Source organism: Myxocyprinus asiaticus, chromosome 27 (genome assembly GCF_019703515.2).
Source record: "Myxocyprinus asiaticus isolate MX2 ecotype Aquarium Trade chromosome 27, UBuf_Myxa_2, whole genome shotgun sequence".
Lineage (NCBI taxonomy): Eukaryota > Metazoa > Chordata > Actinopteri > Cypriniformes > Catostomidae > Myxocyprinus > Myxocyprinus asiaticus.
In genome coordinates this window covers 43768357-43785687 of record NC_059370.1, presented here as the reverse complement: position 1 = coordinate 43785687, position 17331 = coordinate 43768357, and the positions used below count along the sequence as shown (strand labels likewise).

General features: G+C 39.5%; 3 protein-coding genes across 3 annotated transcripts; all 3 read left to right on the top strand.

Annotated features, from left to right (window-relative positions):
• Nucleotides 1–6514: 6514 nt before the first annotated feature.
• On the top strand, nucleotides 6515–8900 carry LOC127418082 (protocadherin alpha-8-like). The gene has a single exon (XM_051658462.1). The coding sequence runs from the start codon at nucleotides 6525–6527 to the stop codon at nucleotides 8898–8900; it is 2376 nt and encodes a 791-aa protein (XP_051514422.1). The 5' UTR covers nucleotides 6515–6524.
• A 1096-nt stretch (nucleotides 8901–9996) lies between these two features.
• On the top strand, nucleotides 9997–12411 carry LOC127417856 (protocadherin gamma-A11-like). The gene has a single exon (XM_051658092.1). The coding sequence runs from the start codon at nucleotides 9997–9999 to the stop codon at nucleotides 12409–12411; it is 2415 nt and encodes an 804-aa protein (XP_051514052.1).
• A 1055-nt stretch (nucleotides 12412–13466) lies between these two features.
• On the top strand, nucleotides 13467–16611 carry LOC127417855 (protocadherin alpha-8-like). The gene is made up of 2 exons (XM_051658091.1): nucleotides 13467–15956; nucleotides 16546–16611. Exons 1-2 carry the CDS (start codon nucleotides 13590–13592, stop codon nucleotides 16609–16611), a joined length of 2433 nt encoding a protein of 810 aa, XP_051514051.1. The 5' UTR covers nucleotides 13467–13589.
• The last annotated feature ends 720 nt before the right edge of the window (nucleotides 16612–17331 follow it).

Below are 17331 nucleotides of genomic sequence, written 5' to 3'. Positions count from 1 at the left end.
ATTGCAAAGGATTTAGGACTTGATGTCAATACGCTGGTCGACAGACGGTTCCGTATTGTTTCTGGATCAAATGACGCTCTTTTCCAGGTAAATCAGAACAATGGCGCATTGTTTGTGGATAAGCATATCGACAGAGAGAAGGTATGTGATGGAAATAGCGCCTGCTTGATAAATCTGAAATTAGTTGTCGAAAAACCACTCGAGGTCCATTATGTGGCGATTGAAATCACAGATGTGAATGATCACACCCCTTCTTTCCACGAAAAGGACCTCTATCTAGAAATTTGGGAAAACACTGTAACTGGAACACGATTTGAGCTTCCAATTGCTCGAGATCTGGATGTGGGAATAAATTCAGTCCGATTTTACCAGTTGAGTAAGAATGGACATTTTAATTTGGAAATCAAAGATAGTGTTTACGGGGATAAAAATCCTTTTTTAGTATTACAGAAATCACTAGATAGAGAAACCACTGAAATACACAGGTTATTACTGACTGCAATAGACGGTGGAAATCCACCACAATCGGGCACTCTTAATATCACTATTTTTGTTTTGGATGTAAACGATAACCGCCCCATATGCAGTAGTGATGCCTTCACGATAACTTTGCATGAAAATAAAGTTATTGATACTGTGGTGACAATTATAAATGCAAGTGATGCAGATAGTGGCCTGAATGGTGAAGTTGAATATACGTACGGTAGGAACATGAAACCTAAAATACACGACTTATTTCAATTAGATCGGGCGACTGGTGAAATACGTGTTAAAGGTTTGATTGACTTCGAGGAAAATGATATTTATAGTTTGGTGATCAGGGCCTCAGATAAGGGGGTTCCTCCTTTGAACACCGATTGTCAGCTCATCATTAAAGTTGAGGATGTGAATGACAATAAACCAGAAATACAAGTAACATCTTTATCAAATGTAGTTTCAGAGGACGCAAAAATCGGAACCGTTATTTCTCTCATAAGTGTAAGTGATAAAGACTCTGGGCTTAATGGTAAAGTTGTGTGTGCCATTTCTAACAAAGTGCCATTTGAGTTGAAACAGTCTGTTCAGGATAATATGTATTCACTTGTGACGAAAGAGCGCTTGGATCGAGAGCAGGTGTCCGAATATGATATAAAAATTACTGCAACAGATTTAGGTAACCCTCCTCTTTTGGCATTCAAAACTATTCGTATACAGGTGTCAGATGTGAATGACAACGTCCCAGAATTTTCTTCAAATCCTCTTGAGCTTTACTTAACTGAAAACAATACTCCCGGTGCGTCTATATTTTTTGTCAGTGCTTCCGACAAAGATATGAATGATAATGCTTTAATTTCATATCACGTAATTAGAGGTGACGGTACACAGAATGATATGGCTTCATTCCTGAACATTAATTCAGAAACAGGCGTAATTCATGCGTTAAAAAGTTTCGACTTTGAAACTGTGAAAACTTTTCAGTTCCACGTGCTCGCTACAGACTCTGGAAGTCCATCTCTGAGCAGTAACGTGACAGTGAACGTGTTTATTCTGGATCAGAACGACAATGTTCCAGTGATCTTATATCCAGTCAGTGCTAACGGTTCTGCTGAGGGTGTGGAGGAGATTCCCCGCAATGTGAACGCAGGTCATTTGGTGACTAAAGTCAGAGCCTATGACGCAGATATCGGATACAACGGCTGGTTATTATTTTCACTGCAGGAAGTTAGTGAGCACAGTCTGTTTGGTTTGGACCGCTATACAGGACAGATAAGGACCCTTCGCTCATTCACAGAAACAGACGAGGCCCAGCAGAAACTGGTCATACTGGTCAAAGACAATGGGAACGTGTCACTCTCAGCAACAGCGACTGTGATTGTCAAAGTTGTGGAGCCCAAAGAGGCTTTTGCAGCTTCGGATGTGAAAAACGCAGTAAAAGACGAGGAGGAAAACAACGTGACATTTTATTTGATCATCACTTTGGGCTCGGTTTCAGTGCTTTTTCTCATCAGTATCATTGTGTTGATTGTAATGCAGTGCTCCAAATCTACAGACTGTTCATCCAAGTATTTACAAGATGCAAATTACGACGGGACTCTGTGTCACAGCATCCAGTACAGATCTGGAGACAAACGGTACATGTTAGTTGGACCCAGAATGAGTATCGGTTCTACTATAGTCCCGGGCAGTAATGGGAATACTCTAGTGATACCAGATCGCAGGAGCAGGAGAGATTCAGGAGAGGTAAGGAGTAATTTCAAACTTTAGCATTGACATCAGTGACATCATAATTGCACTTTTTTTGCCTGTTTGTTGTTCTTTTTGTTTGACGTACAGTACCTTTATATACATACAGTATTATAATATAAGTTTTGTGTTATTAAATGCATGTCTTTGCTCTGCTTGGACTTAGACTACTATATTTTAAGTGTGAGGATATTTAGGTTTATAATAGTGTTGTCACACGAAAATATTCCTGTAATTGACTCAAGAGAAGGCTGACCATAACATTTGTTGCCAAGTATACAGTTCTTGTACAATGCAACATTTTACTCTGTACACCTATAGAGCTGCTGAAGTCTTCAGCGTTCGTCATAACATATAAAATATTTGTTGTCTGAAACGGACAGTAAACCACTTGGTGCCAGTATTGCTCTAGGATATGACATTACGATTAAGCCCTGCCCCTGATGATGACGTGCGCAGTGCTGTATTGTTCTTCACATCTGAGGGACCGATGTGAAACGCAGAAAAATATTGTGGGTACGGTGGGCTAACGATACGATATAGAACATCATTTGAACTATTTACATCAATGCAGAATCTGCGCAATTTTCCCTTTGTGTCTAATCACCGACGATTTATGTCTAGTTCTGGAATACTCTTTTGTAATCGCTCGTGATGGAAGACGGTGGACAAAGGCGCAGATGGGAGTACTGGTGGATTGCTTTGTGTGTGTCTTTTCTGCTGGGCTTTAAGCAGCCGGTTTCAGCTCAAATAAGATACTCAATTCCAGAAGAGCTGAAAGATGGATCACTTGTGGGAAATATTGCGAAGGATTTCGGTCTTGATGTCAGCTCGTTAGAGCACAGACGGTTCCGTATCGTTTCGGGATCGAAGGACACTTTTTTCCAGGTAAATCCGAACAATGGCGTTTTGTATGTTCACAAGAAAATCGACCGAGAGGAGATTTGTGATGGCAATATCGCATGTTTGTTAAACCTTAAGATTGCGGTTGAAAATCCACTCGAAGTTCATTATGTTGAGGTTGAGATAAGTGATGTAAATGACCACTTTCCATCATTCCCGGAAAAAGACATACACATTGAAATCGCAGAAAACACTGTAAAAGGTGCTCGCTTCGGTCTTCCAACTGCTAGGGATTTGGATGTTGGCATTAATTCTATTCGATCTTATCGGCTTGGGCAAAATAATAACTTTGACATAGAGATAAGAGACAGCGAATACGGGGATAAAAGTCCTTTTCTGGTCTTACAGAAACTCTTAGACCGGGAGAGTCAAGAGAAACACTTTTTAACTCTGACTGCCATTGATGGTGGAAATCCACCGAAATCAGGGACTTTAAATATAACAGTCACAGTCCTCGATGTAAACGACAACCGTCCAATATGCAACAGAGACACATTTACTATTACGTTAAATGAGAACGCCCCTCCCGGTTTTACGGTTACTTTTGTTAATGCAACTGACTCCGATGAGGGCGTTAATGGAGAGGTTGAATATATTTACGGACGAAATGTACAGCGTAAAGTGCATGATATGTTTGAGTTAGATAAGGTCACGGGTGAAATACGTGTCAAAGGAAAAATTGATTTTGAAGAAAATGAAATTTATAGTCTGAACATTATAGCTTCGGATATGGGACGCCCTCCAATGAACACTGACTGCAATGTTATCATTAAGATTATAGATGTCAATGATAATGAACCCGAGATCGAAGTAACGTCGCTGTCTAATATTATTTCTGAAGACGCAAAACCCGGGACTGTCATTTCTTTAATTAGCATAACGGACAAAGATTCAGGGATAAACGGTAAAGTTGTCTGTAGCTTGTCAGGGGACGTACCGTTTGAATTGAAGCCATATGTCCAGCAAAACATGTATTCTCTAGTGACCAAAGAGAGTTTAGACCGGGAGGTTGCGTCACATTATGACATCACAATAACTGCAGCTGATTTAGGCAGTCCAGCTCTCTCTGCGTCGAAAACTCTAAACATAGAAGTGTCTGATGTTAATGATAATACACCGCAATTTCCATACAGCCCTCTTGAAATTTACCTATTTGAAAATAATCGACCCGGTGAATCCATATTCTCTGTGAGCGCCACTGATAAAGACAAAAATGAAAATGCAATTATTACATATCACATTATGAGAGGCGATCAGACACAAAGTGATATGGCTTCATCCCTCAATATTAATTCTGATACGGGCGTAATTAGTGCGCTCAAAAGATTTGACTTTGAAACCGTAAAAAAGTTTCAGTTCCAAGTTGTTGCTACAGACTCTGGAAGTCCGTCTCTGAGCAGTAACGTGACAGTGAACGTGTTTATTCTGGATCAGAACGACAATGTTCCAGTGATCTTATATCCAGTCAGTGCTAACGGTTCTGCTGAGGGTGTGGAGGAGATTCCCCGCAATGTGAACGCAGGTCATTTGGTGACTAAAGTCAGAGCCTATGACGCAGATATCGGATACAACGGCTGGTTATTATTTTCACTGCAGGAAGTTAGTGAGCACAGTCTGTTTGGTTTGGACCGCTATACAGGACAGATAAGGACCCTTCGCTCATTCACAGAAACAGACGAGGCCCAGCATAAACTGGTCATACTGGTCAAAGACAATGGGAACGTGTCACTCTCAGCAACAGCGACTGTGATTGTCAAAGTTGTGGAGCCCAAAGAGGCTTTTGCAGCTTCTGATGTGAAAAACGCAGTAAAAGACGAGGAGGAAAACAACGTGACATTTTATTTGATCATCACTTTGGGCTCGGTTTCAGTGCTTTTTCTCATCAGTATCATCGTGTTGATTGTAATGCAGTGCTCCAAATCTACAGACTGTTCATCCAAGTATTTACAAGATGCAAATTACGACGGGACTCTGTGTCACAGCATCCAGTACAGATCTGGAGACAAACGGTACATGTTAGTTGGACCCAGAATGAGTATCGGTTCTACTATAGTCCCGGGCAGTAATGGGAATACTCTAGTGATACCAGATCGCAGGAGCAGGAGAGATTCAGGAGAGGTAAGAATGGCCGATTTATTCTAATTACAATCACTGTTTTGGTTTGATGTTTATTTACCCTATAATTGTGATTTCTAAAATATTGTTTTTATCATATTGCTGTAGAAGCACTAGTTATAAGTTGTTTAAAAATTCGGATTTTTTGTTTTTACATTTTTATGATTGCCAAGCACAACAGAATTTGCTCATATAATACTTTTGTTTTATTACTTTATTATATATATATATATATATATATATATATATATATATATATATATATACTGTATATATATTATTTTTTTACTTGTGTTGAAAGTCAAAACGCGCAGGGAGCTGTCCGCTGCTTTGGTGCTGAAATCTGTTGCATTTCCCCGAGAATGGGCGTAAAATCACACATATAGTGATTAAAGATTTGTTGTGTACAATAAGTAGATTTACGTCATCACCGACTTTAATGCGGCCTTCAAGTGGAGTTGGAGATACTGCAATGCTTATGAGTTCCAAACATTAAAACTGTCTACACCTTTTTCAAGAATAATCAAGATAAGTTGCATTTACAAGTAGAAAACTTGGTATTCTAGATGATAATCGAGCTGAAGGGGCTGTTGACATGAAAGATGATGGGAAGCATCGATTTAGCTTTTTTTTTTTTTTAAATGTATTTATTTATTTTAGTACTTTTTATAATATTATTCTTGTGAAATATGACCGATCGTCAAGTATGTAAAGCTAATGACTCACCCTTCACGGTTTATTTTATGCAAAGTAATTTATTAGAACATCCATTAATAAATACTAAAGGGCGTGTGAATCCACTTATACTTATTCACTACTACAACATAAAAAAAGAGCGTTTGCCGTTTAGTTTGGCTTCTTCCGTATTTTATTTCCGACTTGAATGCGTGTCATGCCCTAATAGCGAAAGCTCGACTCCGACGTAGGAGCTTCACTGATGCACTTGAAGGCAGCATAAATCTTTTCTCGACTGCAGATGCTTTCTGAAATATTTTCGAGTGTTTTAAACCGCTTGATGTCAGTGTTGCTCTAAGAGTTTTCCAGTATATTGAGTCCTGCCCCCGATGATGACGCGAATAGAGCTTTATTGTTCCTCACAGACTGGGAAGGCTCGGGATGTGTGAACAGTAATAAATATGTGCCATACTGCCTTTACAGATTTATTTATTTTTTCTCCAAATTTGTCATGATGGATTTAACGTAAACATTCTACTACGGCCTGTAGACACGGACATTCGCTATATATTTTTGTCCCTGGAATAACCGTGTGGTAATCGTTCGCAATGGAAGGAGGAAGACAAAGGCGCATATGGGAGTATTGCTGGATTGCTCTGTGTTTTTCTTGTTTTCTGTGCTTTGGACAGCAGGCTTCAGCTCAGATAAGATACTCTATTCCTGAAGAGGTGAAAGAAGGATCCACTGTCGGAAATATTGCAAAGGATTTGGATCTTGAAGTAAGTAGCTTGGTGGACAGACAGTTTCGAATCGTTTCGGGATCTAAGGAGGAGCTATTTCAGATAAATCAAGAAAATGGCTTTTTGTACGTGCATAAGAAAATCGACCGAGAGACTTTATGTGTTGGTAGCGGTGTCTGCATGGTAAATTTAAAAATCGTCGTTGAAAATCCTTTAGAGATACATTATGTAGAGGTAGAAATATCAGATATAAACGATCACTCCCCTAGCTTTCCTGAAAAAGAGCAACGCTTGAGAATTTTTGAAAATACGCTGCCCGGCGCTGATTATCAGTTACAAGCTGCCAGAGATCCTGATTCTGGAGCGAATTCGGTCCGTTTTTACAAATTAAGTCCTAATGATCATTTTGAAATTAGAGTTAGAGAAAGTGACGAGGACAAGATGCCTTTTTTAGTTCTGAAGAAGGCTGTTGATAGGGAGATTACCACGACATATAAACTGCTTTTAACAGCAGTTGACGGAGGGACTCCTCCGAGATCTGGGACTCTTAACATCACAGTTACTGTTCTCGATATAAATGATAATCGCCCTGTATTTAGCCGAGAGACATATTCTGTAACAATGCAAGAGAACTCAGTTGTTGGTACTGTAATGATTCGAGTAAATGCAACTGATAAGGATGAGGGCTCAAACAGTGATATCGAATACAGCTTTATAACATTAAACACCAAAGTCCATGAGGCCTTTGAACTCGATAAAATTACAGGTGAAATACGTGTAAAGGGGGAAGTGGATTTTGAAGATACAGAAGTTTATAAACTCGATATCCAGGCCTCAGATAAGGGATATCCACCAATGTCTGCAAACTGTAGAGTTGTTATTAAGATTACTGATGTCAATGACAACAAGCCTGAAACTGAAATTACGTCACTTTCCAAAAACATCCCAGAAGATTCAAAGCCTGGAACTGTTATTGCTCTCATCAGCGTAACTGATAAAGACGCAGGTATTAATGCTAAAGTGATTTGTCAGTTAAACAAAAATGTTCCCTTTGAGCTAAAGCCTTCCTTCAAAGACAATATGTACTCTTTAGTAACAAACGGTCGCTTAGATAGAGAAACTGATTCACAGTATGATATTACAATAACAGTGTCTGACTTAGGACAGCCTTCTTTGACGTCACTGACCACTCTAAGCGTGCAGATTTCTGATGTGAATGACAACGCCCCTGAATTTGTAATAAATCCTCTAGAGCTCTACCTAATGGAAAATAATGCTGCAGGTTCGTCAATAATCTCAGTAAGAGCCTCTGATAGGGACACAGCTGAAAACGCCGTGATAACGTATCACATAATTAGAGGTGATGGAACACAGAATGATATGTCGTCTTTCTTGAATATAAACTCTGAGACAGGTATAATTTATTCGCTAAAAAGTTTCGACTTTGAAACGGTGAAAACTTTTCAGTTTCACGTGCTCGCTACAGACTCTGGAAGTCCATCTCTGAGCAGTAACGTGACAGTGAACGTGTTTATTCTGGATCAGAACGACAATGTTCCAGTGATCTTATATCCAGTCAGTGCTAACGGTTCTGCTGAGGGTGTGGAGGAGATTCCCCGCAATGTGAACGCAGGTCATTTGGTGACTAAAGTCAGAGCCTATGACGCAGATATCGGATACAACGGCTGGTTATTATTTTCACTGCAGGAAGTTAGTGAGCACAGTCTGTTTGGTTTGGACCGCTATACAGGACAGATAAGGACCCTTCGCTCATTCACAGAAACAGACGAGGCCCAGCAGAAACTGGTCATACTGGTCAAAGACAATGGAAACGTTTCACTCTCAGCAACAGCGACTGTGATTGTCAAAGTTGTGGAGCCCAAAGAGGCTTTTGCAGCTTCGGATGTGAAAAACGCCGTAAAAGACGAGGAGGAAAACAACGTGACATTTTATTTGATCATCACTTTGGGCTCGGTTTCAGTGCTTTTTCTCATCAGTATCATCGTGTTGATTGTAATGCAGTGCTCCAAATCTACAGACTGTTCATCCAAGTATTTACAAGATGCAAATTACGACGGGACTCTGTGTCACAGCATCCAGTACAGATCTGGAGACAAACGGTACATGTTAGTTGGACCCAGAATGAGTATCGGTTCTACTATAGTCCCGGGCAGTAATGGGAATACTCTAGTGATACCAGATCGCAGGAGCAGGAGAGATTCTGGAGAGGTAAGAGCCCTTTGAATTAACTGATTTGACACATTTGAACATTTCCAGCTTGCAACGGGATTTAAAGAGTGTTGCGTGTGCGTGCGTGGTTGCGTGTGTTTTACCGTTCTTGCTCGAGCTGACTCAGTTTTTATCAGTCAAAATGCTTGGAATGGACTTTGCATTGGAGGCCTACAATGTATTATGCGCTCTCTGTGTGGTACTGTCCATGGTACTGAAATTTCACATCTTCTCTCGCAATCATTGTCATTCATTTACCATCCTCAAATTTTTTTGTTTTTTTGTCTTCTGTGTGAAAAACACTCATTTTAAACATTGCCTATCAAAAACTCTACTGTTTACTCAATTAATACATTACTTGTATAACACATAGCTGACAGACATTGGTATTATGCCCATGTTGTATAGCCAGAACGGATCTGGCTCCCCTAGCTGAGCCTGGTTTCTCGCAAAGTTTTTATTTTAATTTAATTTTTTATTTTATTTCCTCTACTAACTAACATCCAATAACTTGAGTTTTCGTTCCTTGCCACAATTGCCTTGGCTTGCTCACTGGGGGCCTAAAGAAACAAAATTTTAAAGTACGATTTTCAATTAAGTTTTTAAAGGAATCTGCTCAGTAGAGACTTAACGGACATTACGGTATGATTTTCTATATAGCTGCTTTTAAACTATGTGTATTGTGAAAAGAGCTATACAAATAAAAATGACTTGACTGACTGGACTTTTATAGGCTACATAATTATAAGTCTCAGCTTTTGTTGTGGTTATGAAGAATTTTTGCAAGCTGTTGTTGACATTGGTAAGCACATCTCAAACATAAGATAATTACTATCACTTTGCTCCAGACGGTGTCAGTGTAACATAGGGTGAAAGGAGATTTTTTTTTCCCTGCCCATCTGTACACGATGCGCAGGTCTGTTTTGTTTCTTCTTCTGAAGCTACAGAGTGAACACCGAACGACTAGTAGGAGGGCTTGCGTCGTAAAACAATACGGAACCAATATTTTCGTTGTTTGTAAGATTGTATAGCCAGAAATGCAGGCTTAACACGTACTTTGAAGTCAAACTTGACATTTTGCGAGAAAAACTACATTGGTGCATCCTTTAATATGGGATCCGAGGAACAAAGGCGCAGATGGGAGTACTGGTGGATTGCTCTATGTTTATGCTTCGGACAGCAGATTTCAGCCCAATTAAGATACACTATTCCAGAGGAGGTCAAAGAGGGATCTGTTGTGGGAAATATTGCGAAGGATTTGGGTCTTGATGTCAACGCATTAGTGGATAGACGGTTTCGTATTGTTTCTGGATCTGAGGACTCGCTTTTCAAGGTAAATTCGAACAATGGCATTTTATATGCGCATAAACGCATCGACAGAGAGGAGCTTTGTGACGGAAATACGGCCTGCATTGTGAACATTAAGACAGTCGTTGAAGATCCTTTAGAGGTCCATTATGTTGCAGTTGAGATAACAGATGTGAACGATCACTCTCCTCGATTTACAGAGGAAAACCAAAGAATCGAAATCGCGGAGAGCACCCAGCCAGGAGCGCGCTTCCAGTTACAAGCTGCGCGCGATCCAGATATTGCCATGAATTCTGTGCGATCATACAAGTTAAGCCAAAACGAACATTTTGACTTAGAAATAAGGGACAGAGGCGACGAAAAAAATCCCTTTTTACTTTTACGTAAATCACTTGATCGAGAGCATCAGGCCGAGCATCGTTTAATATTAACAGCCATTGACGGTGGGAGTCCACCTAAGTCAGGGATATTAAATATAACCGTCACGGTTCTCGATATCAATGACAATCGCCCTGTATTTAGTCAAGAGGTTTACTCTGTTAATTTACAAGAAAATGTAAAAGCTGACACCGTTGTGATAAAAGTTAGTGCTACTGACATTGATGAAGGGTTGAACGGTGAAGTGCGTTACACTCTTGGTGGCAATCTAAATAGTAAAAATAATGATATTTTTGTCCTGGACAGTGTCTCGGGAGAAATTCGAGTTAAGGATAAAATCGATTTTGAAGATGTCGAGGTTTATAAACTAGATGTGTTCGCTTCTGATAAGGGGACCCCGCCAATGACAGTAGACTGCAGAGTTGTAGTGAAAATCCTAGATGTGAACGATAACACCCCTGAAATAGAGATTACATCACTTTCTAATGTTATTGCGGAAGATTCAAAACCTGGAACTGTTATTTCACTCATTAGCGTGTCAGATAAAGACTCTGGTGCAAACGGCAAAGTTGTGTGCACTTTGTCTTCTAATGTGCCATTTGAACTTAAATCGTCTGTTCAAGACAATATGTATTCCTTGGTAACCAAAACGCTTTTAGACAGAGAAGCGATGTCTCAATATGAGATCACAATAACTGCAACAGACCTAGGTCAGCCTCCTCTGACCACGGTAAAAACACTAACGGTACGAGTATCAGATGTAAATGACAACAGTCCTACTTTTATTCAAAATCCCCTCGAACTCTATCTAATGGAAAACAACGTCCCAGGTGCCTCTATATTATCTGTAACCGCGTTTGACAAAGACATGAATGATAATGCTTTAATTTCATATCACGTAATTAGAGGTGACGGTACACAGAATGATATGGCTTCATTCCTGAACATTAATTCAGAAACAGGCGTAATTCATGCGCTAAAAAGTTTCGACTTTGAAACTGTGAAAACTTTTCAGTTCCACGTGCTCGCTACAGACTCTGGAAGTCCATCTCTGAGCAGTAACGTGACAGTGAACGTGTTTATTCTGGATCAGAACGACAATGTTCCAGTGATCTTATATCCAGTCAGTGCTAACGGTTCTGCTGAGGGTGTGGAGGAGATTCCCCGCAATGTGAACGCAGGTCATTTGGTGACTAAAGTCAGAGCCTATGACGCAGATATCGGATACAACGGCTGGTTATTATTTTCACTGCAGGAAGTTAGTGAGCACAGTCTGTTTGGTTTGGACCGCTATACAGGACAGATAAGGACCCTTCGCTCATTCACAGAAACAGACGAGGCCCAGCAGAAACTGGTCATACTGGTCAAAGACAATGGGAACGTGTCACTCTCAGCAACAGCGACTGTGATTGTCAAAGTTGTGGAGCCCAAAGAGGCTTTTGCAGCTTCGGATGTGAAAAACGCAGTAAAAGACGAGGAGGAAAACAACGTGACATTTTATTTGATCATCACGTTGGGCTCGGTTTCAGTGCTTTTTCTCATCAGTATCATCGTGTTGATTGTAATGCAGTGCTCCAAATCTACAGACTGTTCATCCAAGTATTTACAAGATGCAAATTACGACGGGACTCTGTGTCACAGCATCCAGTACAGATCTGGAGACAAACGGTACATGTTAGTTGGACCCAGAATGAGTATCGGTTCTACTATAGTCCCGGGCAGTAATGGGAATACTCTAGTGATACCAGATCGCAGGAGCAGGAGAGGTTCTGGAGAGGTAAGAGCTCATAAAATTATACTGAATGTAGCACTCTCTCTGGCCCATTGTTATCAGAACTGAGCGTTTTTTTAAATTCAGAGTGTCATACAGTATACTAGATATTATAATGTTCTGACTAGCAAAATATCCATCGTTGGTTAAGAATTTATAACCCTTCAACTAAAGCCATTGTCCATGGTGCTGAAATGTTTTAAGGGGTCCTTTTGTTTTATTTTGATGGATGACTTTTTCATTTTAGTTTTTACCATTGAAATCTGTGTATATTGCGCAATTAATTGCTGAAAATGTTTTAAATCCATATTATATAGAAAGTTTCGACGTTAGATGTGTTTTGCTGTCATTTTGCACTCTCCTAATATATAATAGTTCATTATAATTTGTATGTAATTGTTTGTACCATTTAGGCTCAGCGGATAATATACTTTAAATTGAATAATTTGAATTATTATTATTTTTTTTAATAATTACACATTGTGCTTTATTTGTTTTTTACACAGTACGCTTGTTATACTTGTTGGCTAACACTACAAAAAAGGTTATTTTCTTTTACGTTAGTTAATAAATATAAATATAAACTAAAAATATTTTTTACAGCTTATATTAATCTTGGGTAATATTAATTAATAAAACATACTGACACATTTTACATTAAAGCTGTATACGGTAACATTAGTTAATACATTATGAATTATCAGGAATAATGAACAATATTATTTCTATTAATTAACATGAATAAATGCTGTAATTTTTTGTTTTAGTTTATAATACCTAATGCATGAACTAATTTAAACGATTAGAACCTTAGAAGTGTTACCACATGGTTCAGTCCTGTTCTTGGTGACAATTGAAATATGAGACGAACGGCTTCATATGTGCAAAGGCGAACTTTCTGTTCTTTTAGCAGTGAAGTTTTAATTTCTGAGGATTGTGCAATTGATAACCACGTAGAATTTGGCACAGAATAACCCTCTGGATGTTTCTTCATGTCTGTCGACTGTGCTACACACTGAAGTCCGCTCGGTGTCAGTGCTGCACTAAAGTTACGTCAGAAATTACGCTCTTCATGCGATGACGTCGTGCTGAGCATTGTGCGAGCGAGCTGTGGAGAACGAAGGCGTATGGACATAATTGTGCTGGCGTTACAAAGAAGTGATTTATTTTGAATAAGCCAGTTCTATACGACGTCTTTAAATGTACTATTTAGCTGTGGGGGAAATATTTGTCTTTTAATTTTCGCGATGGGAGATGCACGACAAAGGCGCAAATCGGAGTCCTGGTGGATTGTTCTCTGTTTGCTATTTCTACTGAGCGTCGGGCGGCAGGTTTCAGCTCAGATAAGATACTCTGTTCCAGAGGAGGTGAAAGAGGGATCTGTTGTTGGAAATATCGCTAAGGATTTGGGTCTTGACGTGAGTACTTTGGTGAACAGACGGTTCCGTATCGTTTCTGGATCGAAGGATGCTCCTTTTCAGGTAAATCAGAACAATGGAATTCTATACATTCAAAATAGAATCGACAGAGAAGAGCTGTGTGCCGACAATGACGTTTGTCAAGTGAATCTCAAAATTGCTATTGAAAATCCTCTCGAAATTCATTATGTGGGTATTGAGGTTACGGACATCAATGATCATGCACCGGTTTTTCCCGAGAAAGAACACATTTTGAAGATCGCCGAAAATACTTTAACCGGGGCTGATTTCCAGTTGCTCGCAGCCCGCGACCCAGATTCCGGAGGAAACTCTGTTCGTACATATAAACTGAGTCATAACGAACATTTTGAATTAGAGATTAGAGATGGCGGAGAGGACAATAAAATCCCCATTCTTAAACTGCAAAGACCCCTTGATAGGGAGCGACATAGTAAGCACCAGTTAGTATTAACTGCTCTCGACGGTGGGAATCCACCGAGATCAGGCGTCATGAACATAACAATAACAGTAATTGATATAAATGATAACAGACCAGTGTTCAGTAAAGATGTTTACTCAGTTACAATTACTGAAAATCTCCCCATAGGGAACGTGATATTACAAGTCAACGCCACAGATGCAGATCTGGGGTTGAATGGTGACATACTGTATTCATTTGTCAGCAACTTAAAGAGAAAGGTGTATGACACATTTGAAATAGACAGAAAAACTGGTGAAATTCGTGTTATAGGTGTTGTTGACTATGAAGAAACAGAAGTATACAGAGCTGACGTCACAGCCTCAGACAGCGCAGAACCACCCATGGCCACAAATTGTAGAGTTATAATAAAAGTTACTGACATAAACGACAATACACCAGAAATCGAGGTCACATCACTCTCAAATCTAGTCCCTGAGGATTCTAAACCGGGAACTGTAATTTCATTGATTAGTGTTACGGATAAAGATTCTGGTGTTAACGGAAAAATAGTGTGCAGGCTGCCTGAAGGCGCTCCATTTGAGTTAAAACCCTCGTTTCAGGAAAATATGTATTCGCTTGTGACGCAAGGGACTTTAGATAGAGAGTTAGTTACGCATTATGATATCACAATAACGGCCACTGACCTAGGACAGCCTCCTCTGTCCTCAGTGAAGACTTTAAGCGTAGATGTGTCAGATGTGAACGACAACAGTCCAGAGTTTCCTCAAAATCCTCTCGAGCTTTTCTTATTTGAAAATAATCCACCCGGAGCATCTATTTTTGCTGTTAGCGCACTAGACAAAGATATAAATGGAAATGCTGTAATTTCTTATCACATAATTAGAGGTGATGGAACAAAAGGCGACATGGCGTCATTTCTGAACGTTCATTCAGAAACGGGAGCTATCTATGCCCTTAAAAGTTTTGATTTTGAAACCATGAAAACTGGCCAGTTCCACTTGCTCGCTACAGACTCTGGAAGTCCATCTCTGAGCAGTAACGTGACAGTGAACGTGTTTATTCTGGATCAGAACGACAATGTTCCAGTGATCTTATATCCAGTCAGTGCTAACGGTTCTGCTGAGGGTGTGGAGGAGATTCCCCGCAATGTGAACGCAGGTCATTTGGTGACTAAAGTCAGAGCCTATGACGCAGATATCGGATACAACGGCTGGTTATTATTTTCACTGCAGGAAGTTAGTGAGCACAGTCTGTTTGGTTTGGACCGCTATACAGGACAGATAAGGACCCTTCGCTCATTCACAGAAACAGACGAGGCCCAGCAGAAACTGGTCATACTGGTCAAAGACAATGGGAACGTGTCACTCTCAGCAACAGCGACTGTGATTGTCAAAGTCGTGGAGCCCAAAGAGGCTTTTGCAGCTTCTGATGTGAAAAACGCAGTAAAAGACGAGGAGGAAAACAACGTGACGTTTTATTTGATCATCACTTTGGGCTCGGTTTCAGTGCTTTTTCTCATCAGTATCATCGTGTTGATTGTAATGCAGTGCTCCAAATCTACAGACTGTTCATCCAAGTATTTACAAGATGCAAATTACGACGGGACTCTGTGTCACAGCATCCAGTACAGATCTGGAGACAAACGATACATGTTAGTTGGACCCAGAATGAGTATCGGTTCTACTATAGTCCCGGGCAGTAATGGGAATACTCTAGTGATACCAGATCGCAGGAGCAGGAGAGATTCTGGAGAGGTAAGAACTCACAAAATTATATTAAATATAGCACTTTCTCTGGCCCATTGTTGTCAGAGCTGGGCCTCGTTTCCCAAAAGCATCGTAATTTAAGTAGTACTTGAAAATGCTCGTAGATTAAGGAGTGCTCTGGAGTAATCGTACAGCGTTAAGAACATCGTAAGCACACAGACTTATGCAGGACAAACGCGAAATTACACCTGATACAATTTAAACACCTATAGCTACACTTTATGTTAATTTAATATCAGTATACATACGTTTTATTTCATTTATTTTTTAACCGAAAAGGCTAAGATTATTATTATTATTATTATTATTATTATTATTATTATTATTATTATTATTATTATTATTATTAATTAATGCATAAAATGGTTAGTATTGGATGAACAGATAAATTAATAAGTAAACAAATAAAAGTTATTTATGGACTAGTTGGTAACAACAAAGTGGTGGGATGATTGTTGCAGAGAACTGTAAAAATAACAATCAGAGAGAGAAGGAAGAAATCAATAACTTGCTGCCGTGCATGAAAATCGTTTGTACGGTATATTGGCTCCTTAGCCTCGTCTCCTCTTCCTCTCAGACACCTAAGGGCGCTCTCGCCGGCACCACGCGTTGTGTAGTACCGCACATGTTGTGTAGCATTTAAAGAGCAGTCCTCCCTTTGATTGGTGAATATGCCTAATGCGCAGCTTCCACGCTTCTCCTTATTTTGCGCTCTGCAATAACACTGTGAACCTCGTTATATTCAATTAATGCTTGTTGCCATTAGCAGGACCATTCACAGGGTCTCCGCTGTCTTCACTGATCCTGGAAGCTTTAATCTCGAACCACAGAACAATTTTTAAAAACGAAATATTAAAATACACATCTGATGAACGAAGCAGCGATTGTGTAAAATAAATATATCATTCTGCAAAAAACGATTGCAAAATAAAATGCAATTATGTGGTGAATTATGATGTACATTTAAGAAAATATTTTTAAATATTTCCAGCGAGGTAAGTTACAAGTGTTTTTAAAGTTACGCAACAAATATAATGAAGTTGCAATGACCAGCAGCACTATACCTTCACATTTCAGCACTTCACGTTTATGGACAGCGTCTCTCTTAAGTAGCACTTAAAGCGCGTCCTCACACGTTCATGTTAAAAGCAGTTTTGGGAAACGCACGTAAAGAAAATAACGAACGTTCGTAAAATCGCTCGTAGAAAACGCTATAAACCACTAAGATCAATCGTTATTGGGAAACGAGGCCCTGTGCATTTATTATTATTATTTATTTATGTATTATTTATTTTAAATTCAGAATGTCATACACTAAACTGGATATTATTATGCTCTGACTAGCAAAATAACTCCTTATACA

Coding starts and splice junctions, on each gene's coding strand:
- LOC127418082 (XM_051658462.1), top strand. CDS start 6,525: ATGGAAGGAGGAAGACAAAGGCGCATATGGGAGTATTGCTGGATTGCT.
- LOC127417856 (XM_051658092.1), top strand. CDS start 9,997: ATGGGATCCGAGGAACAAAGGCGCAGATGGGAGTACTGGTGGATTGCT.
- LOC127417855 (XM_051658091.1), top strand. CDS start 13,590: ATGGGAGATGCACGACAAAGGCGCAAATCGGAGTCCTGGTGGATTGTT. Junction 15,957..16,545: donor GCAGGAGAGATTCTGGAGAG/GTAAGAACTCAC, acceptor TCTTCCTCTCAG/ACACCTAAGGGCGCTCTCGC.